Source organism: Gambusia affinis, linkage group LG06 (assembly GCF_019740435.1).
Source record: "Gambusia affinis linkage group LG06, SWU_Gaff_1.0, whole genome shotgun sequence".
Classification (NCBI taxonomy): Eukaryota; Metazoa; Chordata; class Actinopteri; order Cyprinodontiformes; family Poeciliidae; genus Gambusia; species Gambusia affinis.
The window spans coordinates 6,761,920-6,776,924 of NC_057873.1; the positions used below are offsets into that span (position 1 = coordinate 6,761,920).

At 38.1% G+C, this 15,005-nt stretch overlaps 1 protein-coding gene across 8 annotated transcripts in view; it reads right to left on the reverse strand.

Annotated features, from left to right (window-relative positions):
• Positions 1-15,005, reverse strand: part of tenm4 (teneurin transmembrane protein 4) — a 225,673-nt gene that overhangs the window by 54,636 nt on the left and 156,032 nt on the right. For all 8 annotated transcript variants that reach the window (XM_044118604.1, XM_044118610.1, XM_044118609.1 and 5 more), the window contains 3 exons: positions 10,278-10,424; positions 8,388-8,604; positions 2,069-2,188 (listed from right to left, as the gene is read on the reverse strand). In XM_044118604.1, coding sequence (XP_043974539.1) covers positions 2,069-2,188; positions 8,388-8,604; positions 10,278-10,424 — 484 coding nt within the window. The remainder of the gene's footprint in view (positions 1-2,068; positions 2,189-8,387; positions 8,605-10,277; positions 10,425-15,005) is intronic.

Here is a 15,005-nt window from a genome sequence, read left to right on the forward strand (position 1 = left end):
CTCTTATTTGGACCAAAACAACTTTTCAAGATAGGTAATGGGTAATTTCAAAATGTAAACCCTTTGAAAATAAAGAACACATCATAGAAATGAGTTGAGACAGCTTTCTCATTTCTAAGTGGGTGAACAGGTGCGTTTCTGATTTCACGCTGCACTGAGCCTGTTTACAGTGATTGCAGGGGTAGTTGCAGGAGACTGGACATGTTTACAGGGGGGGAACCAGGGAGATGGAGTAGTGTTTACACATATGCTGGTAGGGGGAAAGGAGTATAAAGCTTTTCACAGGAAAAGCTGAGTGATGCATGGAGAAAAATGGGACACGCATAAATGTGGGAGAAAGATAAAGATGAGAAGAGGCATAGCAGTGGAAAGGACATAGACCTGTACTCAAGGAAGGTGGCCAGAAAAAAAGGCTTAAGGGTAGAGGAGGATTAGAGAGGGGGAAATGTGAGCAACTGCAAGTCAGACAAAATAAGTAAAGAAGTGGGAGATGATGAGGTTAAGTTGAGAAATTTCTGTATAAAAGGGAGTAATAGAGTGATGAAAAAAAAAGAATGATTAAGATCAAACGTCTGGCACATCTAAACCTTTAGAGTATGAGGCCGATAAAAGTATCAGGAAGAAGTGGGAGTTGGAGAGCGAACAGAGATTCATGCTGTGCTGTGATAGAGCGGCTTTGTTTGCTACAAGGCCCTCCTAAAACAGAGATATAAAAGGTGATTGAGGGAGCTTGTGCAATCTGATCCTAAACTGGGTGCCTGAAGAGAGAAAAGTTTAAAATGACAGAGAATTATACGTTTTTTGTATGTCAACGTTTTTCCTTTCTTCCATGGAACATATTCAAGCCGGTCTAAAGGTTTTGGTCTTTATAAAAAACTATTTATCTTTTAACAAAAGTGCTTTTAGAATCAATGGAACGAATTAATATCAAGCTAGATGCTGAGTTTTTAATGATTTATTTGAAACATCATTTTACCAAAGCAACAGTTCTAAAACTTAAATTAACTTTAATTTCAGTTCAGTTAGGTGCAGAACTCGGTTCTGGATTGGAAATCAACATTTACTCAAACATATATTCTATTGATATTGATCATGTGATTATTGCGATAGATATCGTTACTGATATCTATAACGATAGCAATAACAATATTACTATTATTATTGCTATCATTATAGATATAAACTATATCTAAAACGTTAATTGTGACCTATAAACTTGGTCACAATTAACGGTTCCAACAAAGCGATGACTCCACACAGCAGACCAAGATTAAGTTAATGATATGGTCTAATTTAAAACCTATAGGAAATATACGCACTGTCTACAGTAATAAACTTATGCATATAAACAAACCCCAACAATTCTATCCAGAAAAATTAATAAACAGCTAGAATTATGCCAGAAGCTTGATTATGGCTACCAAAAGTGTTTGGTAGAGGTATAGTTTGCTACATGGGGCCTGTGTTTAAATTTAAGCCAATATGTAGAATTTTGTTAATAAAAACAAAAAGTGTGACTTTTGCACCCTATTCTTGATCTTCTGGTTGGCACTGCAGGTTTGTATCTTCACTTCAGTTATCAAAGAAACATAAAATAAATAAAAATTTAAACAGTGACCGTCTTCACAAGAAAACAAAGCCTTTAAAATTACTCAATAATTATTAAAAACAAACATTAAGAAAGTATTAAGCAACTAAACAAGTATTACTTCATTGCTTGATTCCTCCATCATCAAATAACATCCATCTGCACTGCGTTCTGAGCTGGCACAAGTTACACTGCCACCTCTCTGCTCCAACCGTATCAGAACTTGTGAGTGCACCAGACGGGCTTTGTTTGATTTCTCTGGGAATTGAGCCGAGAATTCCAAAATTGGACCCGGCAAAAGTACAAAGCAGATCAATAGCGGCAGAGCTTGTGGTGGCGATTGTGCTTTTAGTCACTGCAGTTCAGCTAAATCACATTTTTCACATGAATATCACTTCAGTGCAATATAATAATATTGCATCTGTTGTTTCTTATGTGGATGTTTGAGTCCATGTTGAGGTAAAAAGGGCTAACTTTTACCTTCCATCCTGCCTGGTAATTGTGTAGCCAAACGCCGGATTGTTGATGAAGCTGACGTTAACTCCAACCAGCGGGGTTCCATCCGAGGTGACCACCTGCCCACGAATGACACAAGCATGGCTGTGCAGGAGAAAACAGAAACATGGACACTATTAGATCAGGTATGTTGAGGAAAATACAAACAAGACTTTTCCCCTCTATGTTTCTGTGTCTAACAGCAAAAATACAAAATACAATTAAAAAAGTTTAACAAATGCGACAACTGTCCTTTATTATAATGTCATGAAAGGTTACAACCGGCAGTCAGAGCACATGATATAACCAGTATCTATACTGCAGAGTTTTAATTGCATAGAGGATACAACAAGATTTTTTTTAAAGCTGAAAAGGCAGAAAATCTGGTTAAGCCTTTAATTGTGATGGTTTGCAGGGAGCTCAGTTCTGTAAATCTGTAACCACTGATATGCCATTACTGATTTTTTAAAGGACTATAAAACAGAAATAATGTGCTGCAGGTTCTTATGAAGGGGAAAATGAAGGGGATAAGCCAAAGCACAAGGCCCCAACTTTTGTTTGATTCATTTTAACCAGAAATAAGCTCAACACACATGCTCTCAGTAGATTCTTTACAGGGAATATAGTGAAAGTTTACAGTACAGATTCATTTAACCCTAAACCAGAAGTTAAGCTTTTTTAACTCTTTAAGTTCCGGGCTGCTTTCAGGTGTGTGCAACATTAAAATTCCTATCCAAACAGAACCTCCGTTAAATTAACACTAAATCCAGGAAGCGCTCTTACACAAAGGTGTCTCTCTACACCTTTAAAAAACTGTTTTCTTTCATCCAGAATGGAGAGATAACGTGATAAGAAAGCTTTACTTTGCCCCTGCGTTAATTAAAAAAAAGGATTTATCATTCCCATTGCAGAATGCAGTTGTAAGAAAATAAATTAAAATAGGACTGCAGATTGCGGGACTCGCTTGGCTGATTATCGAGACCTCGACAGATTCCCAGTCTAACAAGTCTCTAGAAGCTTCGTAAATTAGATCTGATCATCAGTCCCCACCAATCGATCGTGGGAAGTCATCCAAACTCACCTCCTAATCTTACTAAAGTGATGAGATGAGACCTTGCTGTCTCACATCTCCCCTCCCGTCAGCTCTCGTCTTCATCATTATCAAGGCCCAAGTCATGGTTGACCGTAGTTTCTGTTGTCGTTTGCAAAAAAAAAAGCTGGTCCCCTAATAAATGCTGTACTGTCACTTCTTCATTAGACCATGGCTATTTTTAATACGTTTGGGCCTTAAACACTGCCACGCACTGGAAACAATTAACACCAGCATGTTAGTAGCTGCCCTCAACATGTCCTTACCAGAGGCAAGATCATTCACCCCACAGTAGCCCGGTCCCTAGGAACCCAGTTTTATGTTAATTAGGCCAAGTCTCCTTGAGAGGTCCTTGGATGTCCACTAGTGCAGCATAAACAAGGAGGAGGACACTGCTATAAATGATTAGGCTCACACCTAAAGAACTTTCTGAACTCATTTACATATAATAACCAATAAAGAAAACCCAGTCAAATTCTGGGTGCCTGATTAGACATTCAAGGTGTGAGTTTATTGAAGGGATTTGTTTGAAAAGCCAGCCATCCATGTTTTCTCGAGATGAAGCTGTAAAAGTGGAACTATCTCTTCCCAGGTTGTGCGAAGCCCATGGGAAGATGATTCCTCGCAGTCGAGAAAAATGATTTAAATATTCACATCAAAATGAAGAAGGAATAAAGTGAGCATTGGGATTTTACTGGAGAAATTTATCCAGCTGGCAGGATATAAAAAGTATGTGTTACATATTTGTTATCACCAGTATGTTGTGACACTATAACTTGAGACAAATAATCTGTGAAAAAAAAATCCAGCTCCTTTTGCCTCCTCTCTGTGGTCCTATTGTCTTCTGCATAAATATATCATTCGGTCAGAAACCACCAATCAGAGCAATGAGGAGGATCTTAGCGCTGTCAATCATGCTTTTCTACACCCTGCAGCTGTACTGATGTGAGAGAAACAACGTACCATTACAGGAAAACTGCTTATACGCCATCACATTTGGCCTTGCTAATTATCCTGCGCATTCACAAGTTCTGGTGTAGTGAACAAGCTGTACTGTAGAAAAGAGCAAGGGGAAAGCATGAGCAGCGCATACACGAGAATGATTGACAGTGTTAAGAACTTCCTCTGACTGAGCTGCGAATTTCTGCAAAACCACAGGGGGGAAGCAGAGAAGTAAAAAATTGTTACTGTTTCATGTTATATTGTCAGGGTGTAGTGAAAGTTTTAACAAATATGTAAAGAATATGTTTTTCAGAAAAGTTGCATCTTTTATGATCCTTATAAAATTTAGAGCAGTATCTTGATGTTTTCAACTTTGCAGTTAGGCATCAGTGGGTGGAAATATGAGATTTTTTTTTTCCTTACAAAAACATTTTTCCTAACATTTTTCCCTTCTCAATTAATATATTAATTTCCTGTGACATTACACTGTACATTACTTCCAAAATGCTTGTTTGATTCAGACTTTTCAAACATTTTTAAAAGAAATGCCTATGAATGTTGCCAGATCTTCTACAACTCATCCTATAATAATTTTTCAACAAAATGCCGATAATGATACTCAAACCAAGTGAAAAAAATCTATATTTGTCTGACGGCACAAAACAGAGTTCCAATATACAATTTTCATGTTGACATTTTCTGTAGATTTTTATGGGCAAAACAGAATGGACGCCCTATTCAGACAGTGGGTTAGGACATAATTTTAAAATGTAAATATTTTCTCTATTTTTCTTCCTCTTTTTGCTCAGACTGGGACAATACATTCCAAACCTGTGCAGAAACCCTCAGTCTCACTTAGATAAATGTAGTAAATTTAGCGAAAGAAAAAAAATATATTGATGCCGGTTTTGTCAGCATGGACAGTAGAAAAAGTCACAGAAAAACATATTGTTAAGAAATTTGGAGTTTTATCCCTTTTACAAGACTACAATACAGAAGGAAGAGCACATTTCTTTATAAGTGTAGTGCAGACACCATAAAAACAGCTTGCCAGAGGTAAATATAGAACTTTAGACTAAGTCTAATAAACACCCCCATTACCATGCACGCAAAGTAAATATCATTATCCACACAAATGACTTGATTACAGGGTGAATCCTGATGCAAATGTTAGCATGTCACCATGGATCCCTTCCTCTCCCTCGCTGTATGTTACTCGCTCAAAGTGCAAATGGAAAACACTTTGGACTAATTTTTTTTTCTGCAAACAGTGCTACTAAAAGACGTTCGGACAGACTACAACGGTTTTATTTCCGACATTAATAGCTTAATGCTAAAAAGAATAGCTCTAAATAAAATTAGAAAAGTGCCAGCTAGCAAATGGAGCGGATGACTTCAGCCCCGGTATTAGAAACCAACCATCAATCTCTGTCCAAACTGTTCCATAGACAAAGTCCCTGTTTACTATTCTGGTCAGCATCGACTGCTAGGCCTCGGCAGCCTATTGTATTGTGTGTCATGGTGGGAAATCAAGACATTTCATGCAGTGGCAGATGCTTTATTCAGTGGCACCTCTGCAGCTTCTCGCGGACAGAAACATCAGAAATAGTAGTCCAACACGTCTGCTAGCATGAGGAAGTGGCCGGCGGATCAATAGAAAGATGATCACATGAGCAAGGCAAGCATATCACAAAGGAAAGATGCTGAGGTTAGGCCTGTCTGGAGCCCCCTCTGCCACCACTGCCACCTCGTCATAACTGTTCACATCTGTCAGTGGGAGGGGGAATGAATACCAAGCATGAATAATAGATTATCACCGATATTTTTAGGTGTGCCGAGGCCCCCACAATCTTGCAGCTCATCTCTGGATTCTTCATTTTACTTATTTATGGCCACATCTTGTGTGAGAGACAAGAGTATTACTCAACCTTCCATGCCTCTAACTCTGTCCGGGGACGTACTGCAAAATGCTGAGTGCTTCTTGAGAGCCAGAAAAATGTCAATGAGAGAAAATGTCAGAGCGCTTCCGCTGAAGTAACAGCTGACGTTGTCGCAATGCATTAAAAAATAAGACCAAAAAAAGATGCATTTTCTGTTTTGAAGCATTGGGTTGAAACAGAACTTCTACGTTATACTTTAAGCACAATGACCACATACCTGTCCGTTGAAAAGAAAATTTCACAATTTTTATTTTTTCGTACAGTTTGTGGAGGTTAGGGACCATAAAGGAATAGCAAATAGGAGAAATATAGAAATACTTGAGACCCCTTCTAAAGATGCTTTTTACTGCCTATTTTAATAGTTCAAACATCAGATAAATTATATCACTAATGATTTATCTGATACAGTCTTCTTTATTTATGCTGTTAGGGCAACAGCCAATTGACTGCTTTGCAAACCCCATCCAATAGCATGCCAAGTAGCATTACGCTAAGTATTTTAGCTTCTCATTTTCTTCTGAATATTTTGAAACGCATTACAAAAAAAATCCGGGAATGGATTTTCAATGAATACTGAACCTCAAATAGGTGGGTGTCATATTTCTTTACCCCCCTCTGTCCTAACACCTTTAAAGAGTCCTGTATTTTAGGTTGCAGAAAATATATCTCAATCTTTGAATTCCTCATGGAGCTCTGCTAAAAAAGACATTATCTGAAAAAAAAAAAAAAAAAAAAAAAATCATTAAACTAAAAAAATCTACCTCAAGATGGCTATCCAACTAAACTCTCTGAGATAAACAGAGATCCATAGGTCATTTCACATGACTGAACTTTATGGAAGAATGACCAGAAAAATCCACCGTTGGAAAATAAAAAGCATAGAGAAGCTCTGTTTGCGGTGTGGCCAACAATACACCTGTTTAAAAAGGTCCACTCGTCAGCTGTGACCAAAGCTGAACATTTTGGCCAACAGGCAAAACTCTTTCTGGCAGAAAAGTTACTTAAACTTGCCCACCATGAAGCTTGTGGTCACAGTATTATGCTTTTCTTCCAAGGGGAAAGAAAAGCTGCTTGAAGTTGATAGGAAGATGGGTTGAGGTAAAACACAATCCAGGAGGAAAACTTGTTAAAGGTTGCCAAAGACTTAAAAAAGAGGCAGAGGTTCATCCGCCAGAAGGACCATATTGTGACGCACGGCAGTGGCAGCATGAAGAGCCAAAGCTTTTATATTTCAAGCGTTTCTCTCTAAGTGAATACTCTTGATTATAAAGATGTTTACCCCATGGTGTTGCCGACCACAAAAAAGACGTAGGAATATTACCAGCAAGAAAACAGGAAAGAATAAATTAGTTTTTCTTCACATAAAACATTTAAGGGTATACACTCTTATCTTAGTGTTTTCTGAGTGTATATTAAATCTCACCTTTGTCTTCTACATTAGTATAATATACAAAGATGAGAGTGATACATAATAAAGTAGTATGGAAATGAGCAACCCTGTCACGCATGCGATAAAAGATGAAAAGAAAAACAGACACTAGAAAACATCGGAGCAATCTTATGGGATTCTGACTGCCATCCTGCCTGATTTAAAAGGTTCTCAAATTCGACGACTGGAGTGTCATGAGCTCTGCCTGTGGGAGTGAGCCACAGATGGATTACAGTAGAAGTAATCACAATACATGAATATGAGATGCCTTTCTTGCTGAGGGAACGCTGCCTCCTTTTTATTTTTTGCCACATTCCATGTTTGTCCATCATCATTTGTACATCATCCTTGCAGTGATGCATGCCAACACTCTTTGCCAATTTGAGCCCCCATTGAATGCAGCTGCTTCACCATAACTTTAAATGTGAATTCATTTTCTGGGGTTTTTTAAACAAAAATAAAAGGGCTTCAAAAGCTGTTTTAAAAAATGCGATTATCGTTTTAGGATTTATGAAACTGTTCAAGAGCGTGTCACTGCAGCAAAATGTGGTGCTAGATAACAGTTTATCCAGGTCATAACATTGCAAATGTGCAAATCTGTTCCTGCTTGTTGCTGCTTTACTGATTTGAAAAGCAATCCAGCTTAGAATGGAAGAGAACCTATTGTATCACACATTTTTTAGTCAATTTTAAATTGAATGCAAATAGGCTTAAATCATAATGCGTTATACTTAGCGAGGCACTAAATAAACATGAGCTGCTGTAGTAGCTGGAATTCGCAGAACTCTACTAATGCAACAAAAATGTATATGATGTATAAAACAAATAGCTCTGTGAATTTTAGGAAAAAAAAGAAGCCTTTTAAGCTTGTGTGTTATCCAAAGAGAGTACATTGTCACTCACTTTCCGTCGAAGGGGTTAGCTCCAGGGATGGTGTGTGTACTGTCCCTGCCCACCAGGAAGCTCACTCGGTCGTAGAACGTCTGCAGGTTGCTCTGTGCAGAGGACATCTGCGTCTCCTGGATGATGTCCAGGGGGTCAGGCGAGCCCACGCATAAAGAGGTGGTGTGACAGGTTGCCTGAAGACAGCAGTCTGGATCCATGCAGTCCACCAGGCCATCTGAGAAGGTTAAACAAGTCACAAGCAAACAGATTCACAAAAAAAGAAGTGTGGTTCACACCTGGCAAATGCAGAAGAGTGGACACACGCTGAATAAAATATGCTACTTTATTCAGTGGGTAACACTGAGTACTAATATAAAGCTAAATACTACACTTATGCTGGAGTTTAGGAGTAGAGACGTATTGATAAGTCAGCTCCAGACCAAAATTGTGGACAAATTTCAGCTTCAGCAACTCAAAGTAAAGAAGCAGCTCCTCTGTTAGCCACCTAGCAGAAGTTTTCCCAGCACACGGCCAGAGTTATGGATGGAGCTAAATACAGGGCATTCCTGGAGGGAAACCTTTTAGAGGTGGCAAAAGTGAGACGGTAAATGTAAATGTTTTCAACGTCACAATAAATGTACATAGATCCACTATTACCACATTAGCAGAAGTGTGCCCATCCCTGGTAGTTAGGTGTATCAAAACAGCATACAAAAGTGGAAGCAATGTTATAAACTTTTGAAAAGAGCATAATATGCAGAAGATACATTTCCCTCTCAGTATGTTAGATAACATTACTAAAAATGAGTGTTTCTATGTAATGCACTTTACTCTGCTAAAGTGGGTCATTAGCGTCTCCTAACCATTGCTTTCAGGGGCATGTCTGGCCAGATGGGGTGATAAAAATAAACTGTGCTGTCAGGAGTCAGTCAAATCCCAGGCAGTACTCTGCTTTTGCTGTTGAGAGTTGTGTGGTCCCTGTTAAGTGATAGGAAGACAAACAACCCCCTGTATAAATAAGGGAGGCTAGTGCACAGCTCAGGCTGAAGAATCGGGTCTGGAATAAAGAAAGTCACATCTCCCACTTGGAGTAGAGATTGGTGCAACATCCCTGGCTGGTTGTGTGTGTGTGTGTGTGTGTGTGTGTGTGGGAGTGTGTTTCTGCCTCTGCTTGGGGTTATTTAGTGGGAAAAGGATTTCCCTGTGGAGATAGAAAATGTTCAAAATCTTAGGAATTAATGAAATATCAAGGTGAATTTATTAACATTGTACCGGAGGTGTGCATGTTGCTTTCATAAGCTGTATACAAATGTATTTTGTTTAGAGGAAAAGACATCGAAAGGATTTTACTTAGAGCCAGACAATACACAATAAAATCCCTGCATTATATCCACCTGTTATGGTTCTAAATGACTAGTTAGGTTCAGAAGAGAAGCATTTTTCTACCTTTTCTAAGCATTGATTTAGTCTGAATTGAGCAGTTAATGCTAATTGTAAGTGAGAACTGCAGTTTAAGCGCCTGTTTTTGTCTCAGGTCTGCAGTTTTTCTGCTTCAGTATGTATTCATTATATGTAAGCTATTTTGTTTTTATGATCTGTGTGTAATATTTTCATTTTCTTTTGATTTTCACTTTTTTCTTTCCTTTCTTCCAGTTAAAAGCAGGCTGGCTCCTGGGATTCAAGGCAGTGAAATCGGTACAGCATCTCAAGACAATTTCAACTGCTATTGGCTCTATATAAATAAAATTGGAATGGCCTACATAAAAGGGATAACAGAGCATGGAAAGCTTAAAGCAAGTACAGAATATTTCTCGAGCCCATAGGGGGGTGAATTTTATTGTCAAATCGTGTCTGGTTCAGAGTCCGTGTTGGTGTCTGGTCAGTGTCAGAAGGCATTTGTGATTTTACCTCCATCGTTGTCCTTGACATCACTGCAGGCGGTTTCCATAGAGGTGTCACAGCCGGTGCCCCTCCAGCCCAGCTGGCACACACAGTACCAGCCGTTGTTACCCAGAGTGCACCTGCCATTTCCGTTGCACAAACCAGGACAACCCTCTATGAAAAATAGATGAAGACAAAGACCAACGGTCACAACTGAGTCTCAAACAAAGAAAAAATTAATGAACGACAAATAATACAGAACATCATTTCTGTACCAAAACTGCTGTACAAAAAAACTGGTTTGCTGCTCGCACTTTGAGCAGCAATAACCTAATGTTATGTGAAATTTTAAATGGATGAGAGCAGCTCTAATGACCCTCAGCTAAACTTGATTAATTTGATACACCTTTTGTAAAGCTTTCCAATATCCCTTTGCAGTAGAATCAGATAAGAGGGATCTTATTAATCAATATTCACTTATTACTACAGCATATTAGCCAGAATGTATGTTACTTTAGGAGTGTAACAAAAGCAGTGGAGTTTATACTGCCCAATTTGAAATAATTTAATAGGTACTTTTGGATTTCAAGTTTTTTTTTTATTATTAAGCTTTGCAAAAATATCCACATCCCTTCGACTTTTTCACTTTACAGCCACGAACGTCAATGTGTTTCTTTAGGACTTTCATGTGACAGACCCACACACGGTAGTGAATGATTGTGAAATGCAAAGAAAATTATAAAGCAGTTCTTGACGTTTTTCACATGAATTTGCTTCCAGGTCCCTTTCAGTTAATACTTTGAAGAACTACGCTATGCTACACTTAAAGCCGCACGTCTTTTAGAATATACCTTTGCCAGCTTTCCAAATCTAGAGGCTGAAACCAGTGACTGCTCTTTTTAATTAAAAACACCAAGCTAAATCAGACTGGATGACGAGCATCTGTAAATATCACTTTTCAAGTCTTGCAACAGATTTTAAACTGGAGTTGAATCTTGGTTTGACTGGGTCATTCTAACACAAAAATTTGTTTTGATTTAAGCTTTTTTATTGTAGCTCAGGAAGGAAGGTAAATCTCCACTATTACATGTTTTGCTACCTCTAAAATGTTTTCTGCCAGAATTGCCTGTATTTAGCTCCATCAATAACTCTATCCCAGTACTGGGCACATGCACTTATAGTGAAGCAAATTTTTCATTTAGCGCTTTAGAAACGCTTAGCACATTTAGCATTTTATAAATCATCCTTCAAGTAGTTAAGACGGTTATATTCATGCTCTTATTTTGAAGTTGAAGATTATTTAGGCAGTAATTCCGTTTCCTGTTCTCACAATTTCCGGCATGATGCGGTGCAGTAAATTATGTTTATTCTGTACCCAGAATGCACTGTAGTTTAAAATTTACTGATGTCCTGCATGCTTTCTGACCGGAGCCCTACAATTAGGGCAAAATCAGAAATAGTTAGCAATATCGATTCTCGATAAATGTAAAACTGAAACCATGACTGACAGGTCTGTTCCAAAGAATCACTTGATAAAGCACAGCTATGCACGCAGCCGTGTAATACATAACGTGCAATAGACACATGGGTAGCATCAACATGACTGAATTTGTCATTTTAGCATTGGCTTTTGTTAAATACCATGTTGGTGCCGTGCTTAGCACAACTAACGTTTAGTTAGTGGTGTCCACTTCTGTTCTATCCTTTTCCGTCTGCTTTATTATCTTTCTTCTCTGTATTGGTGTATAACATGAAATTCCTAAAACAAAAACATAGGCTCTAAATTATTGTCAGAGAAATGGGTTTTTAACAATCAGTAATATCCCCTCTAATAGAGAGACCATGATATTGCTTTAGGAGAAGTTCAAAGCTGAACAAAATGGGTTTTATATAAATTGGAAAAGGTTGTGCTTGGTTGCTTTGAGCAGAGGTCGCCTAGCTGTATTTCTGGGAGCTGAGCCCCAGGGGATCTGAGGCAGGCTGGAGTAGAGAGACAGGTGAAAGATTTCATTGTTTCCTCCCGGATAGGTCTTCACAAGGGCACAGATCAGACGATTATGATGCCAATTGTTCTACCCTGTTTGACATTTATCTGATACATTATGATATTTATCCCCTCGCTGAGGCAGAGGGTAAAATCTAAAGATATCAAACGCAAGCCTCTGTCATAGATTGTGGTGTTAAAAGGATGTCTTGATAGAGAGAATGCTAAGCTGAGCCATTTTATCATCTATCTCTCTTGTGCAGCTTGCTTTTACATCAGACAGAGAGAGAACTGGACCGGAGAATAGAAAAGGAAGAAAACAGGTAAGGCAGGTGTATTTATAAGGTAATAATTGTAAGTGAGGAAAGGCTGATTTATGGATGAACCAGAGCTGCAATTATATTGTGACAATTCACAATGCAGCCACAGTCTACAGAGTATATAATGTTATTTAGAATAGAATAAATAGCCGCAAAAAGTAATTAATCCCAAATGTCTTGAGCAAAACTGTCTGCCTCCATTTGCTAAAATTTTTCACAAAATTTAATTTTACAAGTTAAAATTTGCATAGTATCCTTTGTAGTGATTTCCAACCCAAGTTAGAGAAGTCTTACAATATATCTGCTCTTTATAGCTGCGGCATAATCTCGTACTGAAATATTTAGAAAAAGCCATTCTGTAATTTGAGTCGATATACTCAGGACACTCCTACGCTTTGGAAATAACAGTTTTCAATAAAATCACTCGTGCTACAATTAAAGGGACCTCTAGCAATTTCTCTAAAATAATTCTAAATGAAGCATTTATTCGAAATGTACTTTGCATTTCAGAAACTGGAACCTACCAATTTTCAACTTGATCTTTTCTTGTTAGGTTGTTTTGGATGCTATTTCTGGGTAAAGATGCCTACTAATTAGCAATTTTCAAATTCAATGAAGTGTTTTAAATGAGGTAATATGAACCAGAGTTGTAAAAGCAAACACTGTTTTTTCCAGCATATATCTGTTCATTCAGGCTGTTGGGCAACATTTTATAATATCAATATTTTAATCATTTTGTTTTAAAATAGTAATAAAATCGTGTTTTACTGCAAGGGCTCTGTTACACACACAGTCTAACATCAGCTCTGACACTAAAGTAAAAAAATAATGATCACTCACAGCATGAATGTTGCAAAAATATATTAAATGATTTATTTTAGTCAAAATTGGTACTGGTATGTCAAACTTTACAGAAACACTAATTGACCAGTAATCTAAGATTCTCTGCTTATTTGTGGTATAAACATCAGCTAACACAGGCCTATTAGTTACTACTAGGTTTTCCCATATCTTCACTAAAAGCAACATTCAAAAACTTTAAAACTGCTAGAAATGTGACAATTTGTGTAGTGTGAGATTTTGCTCTTGCAATTAAAGAATAATTTATTGGCTTTTACATGTTTTCACCATACATAGCTCTTCTGCACATCACTTCAAGAAATTACAAGCTTAAATTGTTTAAGCTTGTCTTCAACTACTACAAATGATTTAGAGAATTTATCATCAATAATAAAGAGAAAACTCAAATGATATTCTAGAAAAATGCAACCAAATTTAATGAACTGTTCGAAATGGCTTGCCTCTTGGACACTTTGGCATTGGCTGTCCATTTATTGAGCAAATGGACAAAAACAACTCTGGTTAAGCCAGTGGAGCTGGACGATTAAGGAGCTCAGAATGTTTGTTATTCGGATAAATAAAGCTTCACTCTCTTTTGGCTTGGTTTCAACTTAACTGGCAGAATATTTCAGCGAGAAGCCCCTGCAGAGCCCTGCCCGAGCCCGTCTGAAACAGCTCCAGACATGAGGATGCAAACATTCGAAGAGCCCCTCTGGCAGCCGCTCTGATGCCAGGTGGTCTATAACCAACTACGCAGGGAGGCTGAGAGAGGGGTGCCGGTGGCAGACAGCAAGGGGTGAAGCAAAGCCTCCATTCTCGTTCTGCCTAGAACCATAAAGTCTTTTAATTAAAGAGGCTGCAGCCTCAGCACCTATCAGGCTTTGCACAGCACTGTAAGCTCATCTATAATGCAAGTCACAAGTTATGAATCCCCTCTCTCAACATCCCCCTACTGAGAAGGCTAAAATGCACAAACCAAACATTTGATGCATAGAAAGCAGCTCAGCTTGAATTGGGTGTGAAGGTGCTAAGTGGAGATTATTGTGGAACACTATGTTGAAAATATGATGAGGAGAAGAAGACTTTTACTGGTGCATCTCAGTAAGTTAGAATATCATCGGGAAAGTTAATTGATTTAAGATATTCAGTTCCAAAACTGTAAAATGTGTAAGATTCATCACACAATGTGATACATTTTTAAGCATATATTTCTGTTAGGGTTGATGATTTTGGCTTACATCGATCAACGTGTGAATGGTGATATGTTTCCTGGTAGGGAGCCGCACTGAGTCTAGACTTGAGAAAACACTATCACACTCTCTACGTCCCTCAAGGATATAATAAAACAAATATTTTTTGGGGATTGTTGTGGCCTAAAATGACTGATTTTGCATACCTTTGTTGTAAAGGGTGCTGCACATAATCCTCTCAAAAAAGCAAAAACGGGATTTTAACTTGAACTGTTTACACTGTATAAGCAAATCCTACAAAACATCTCAGAATGGTTTTTGAAAATGCAGTTAAAAAAAGAAACTTTGTGAAACAGAAAGCTAAATTGGAAGGGGGCAAAAAGGATTTAACAAAATTCAGCTGAGTGCAGCGATTGGTCAG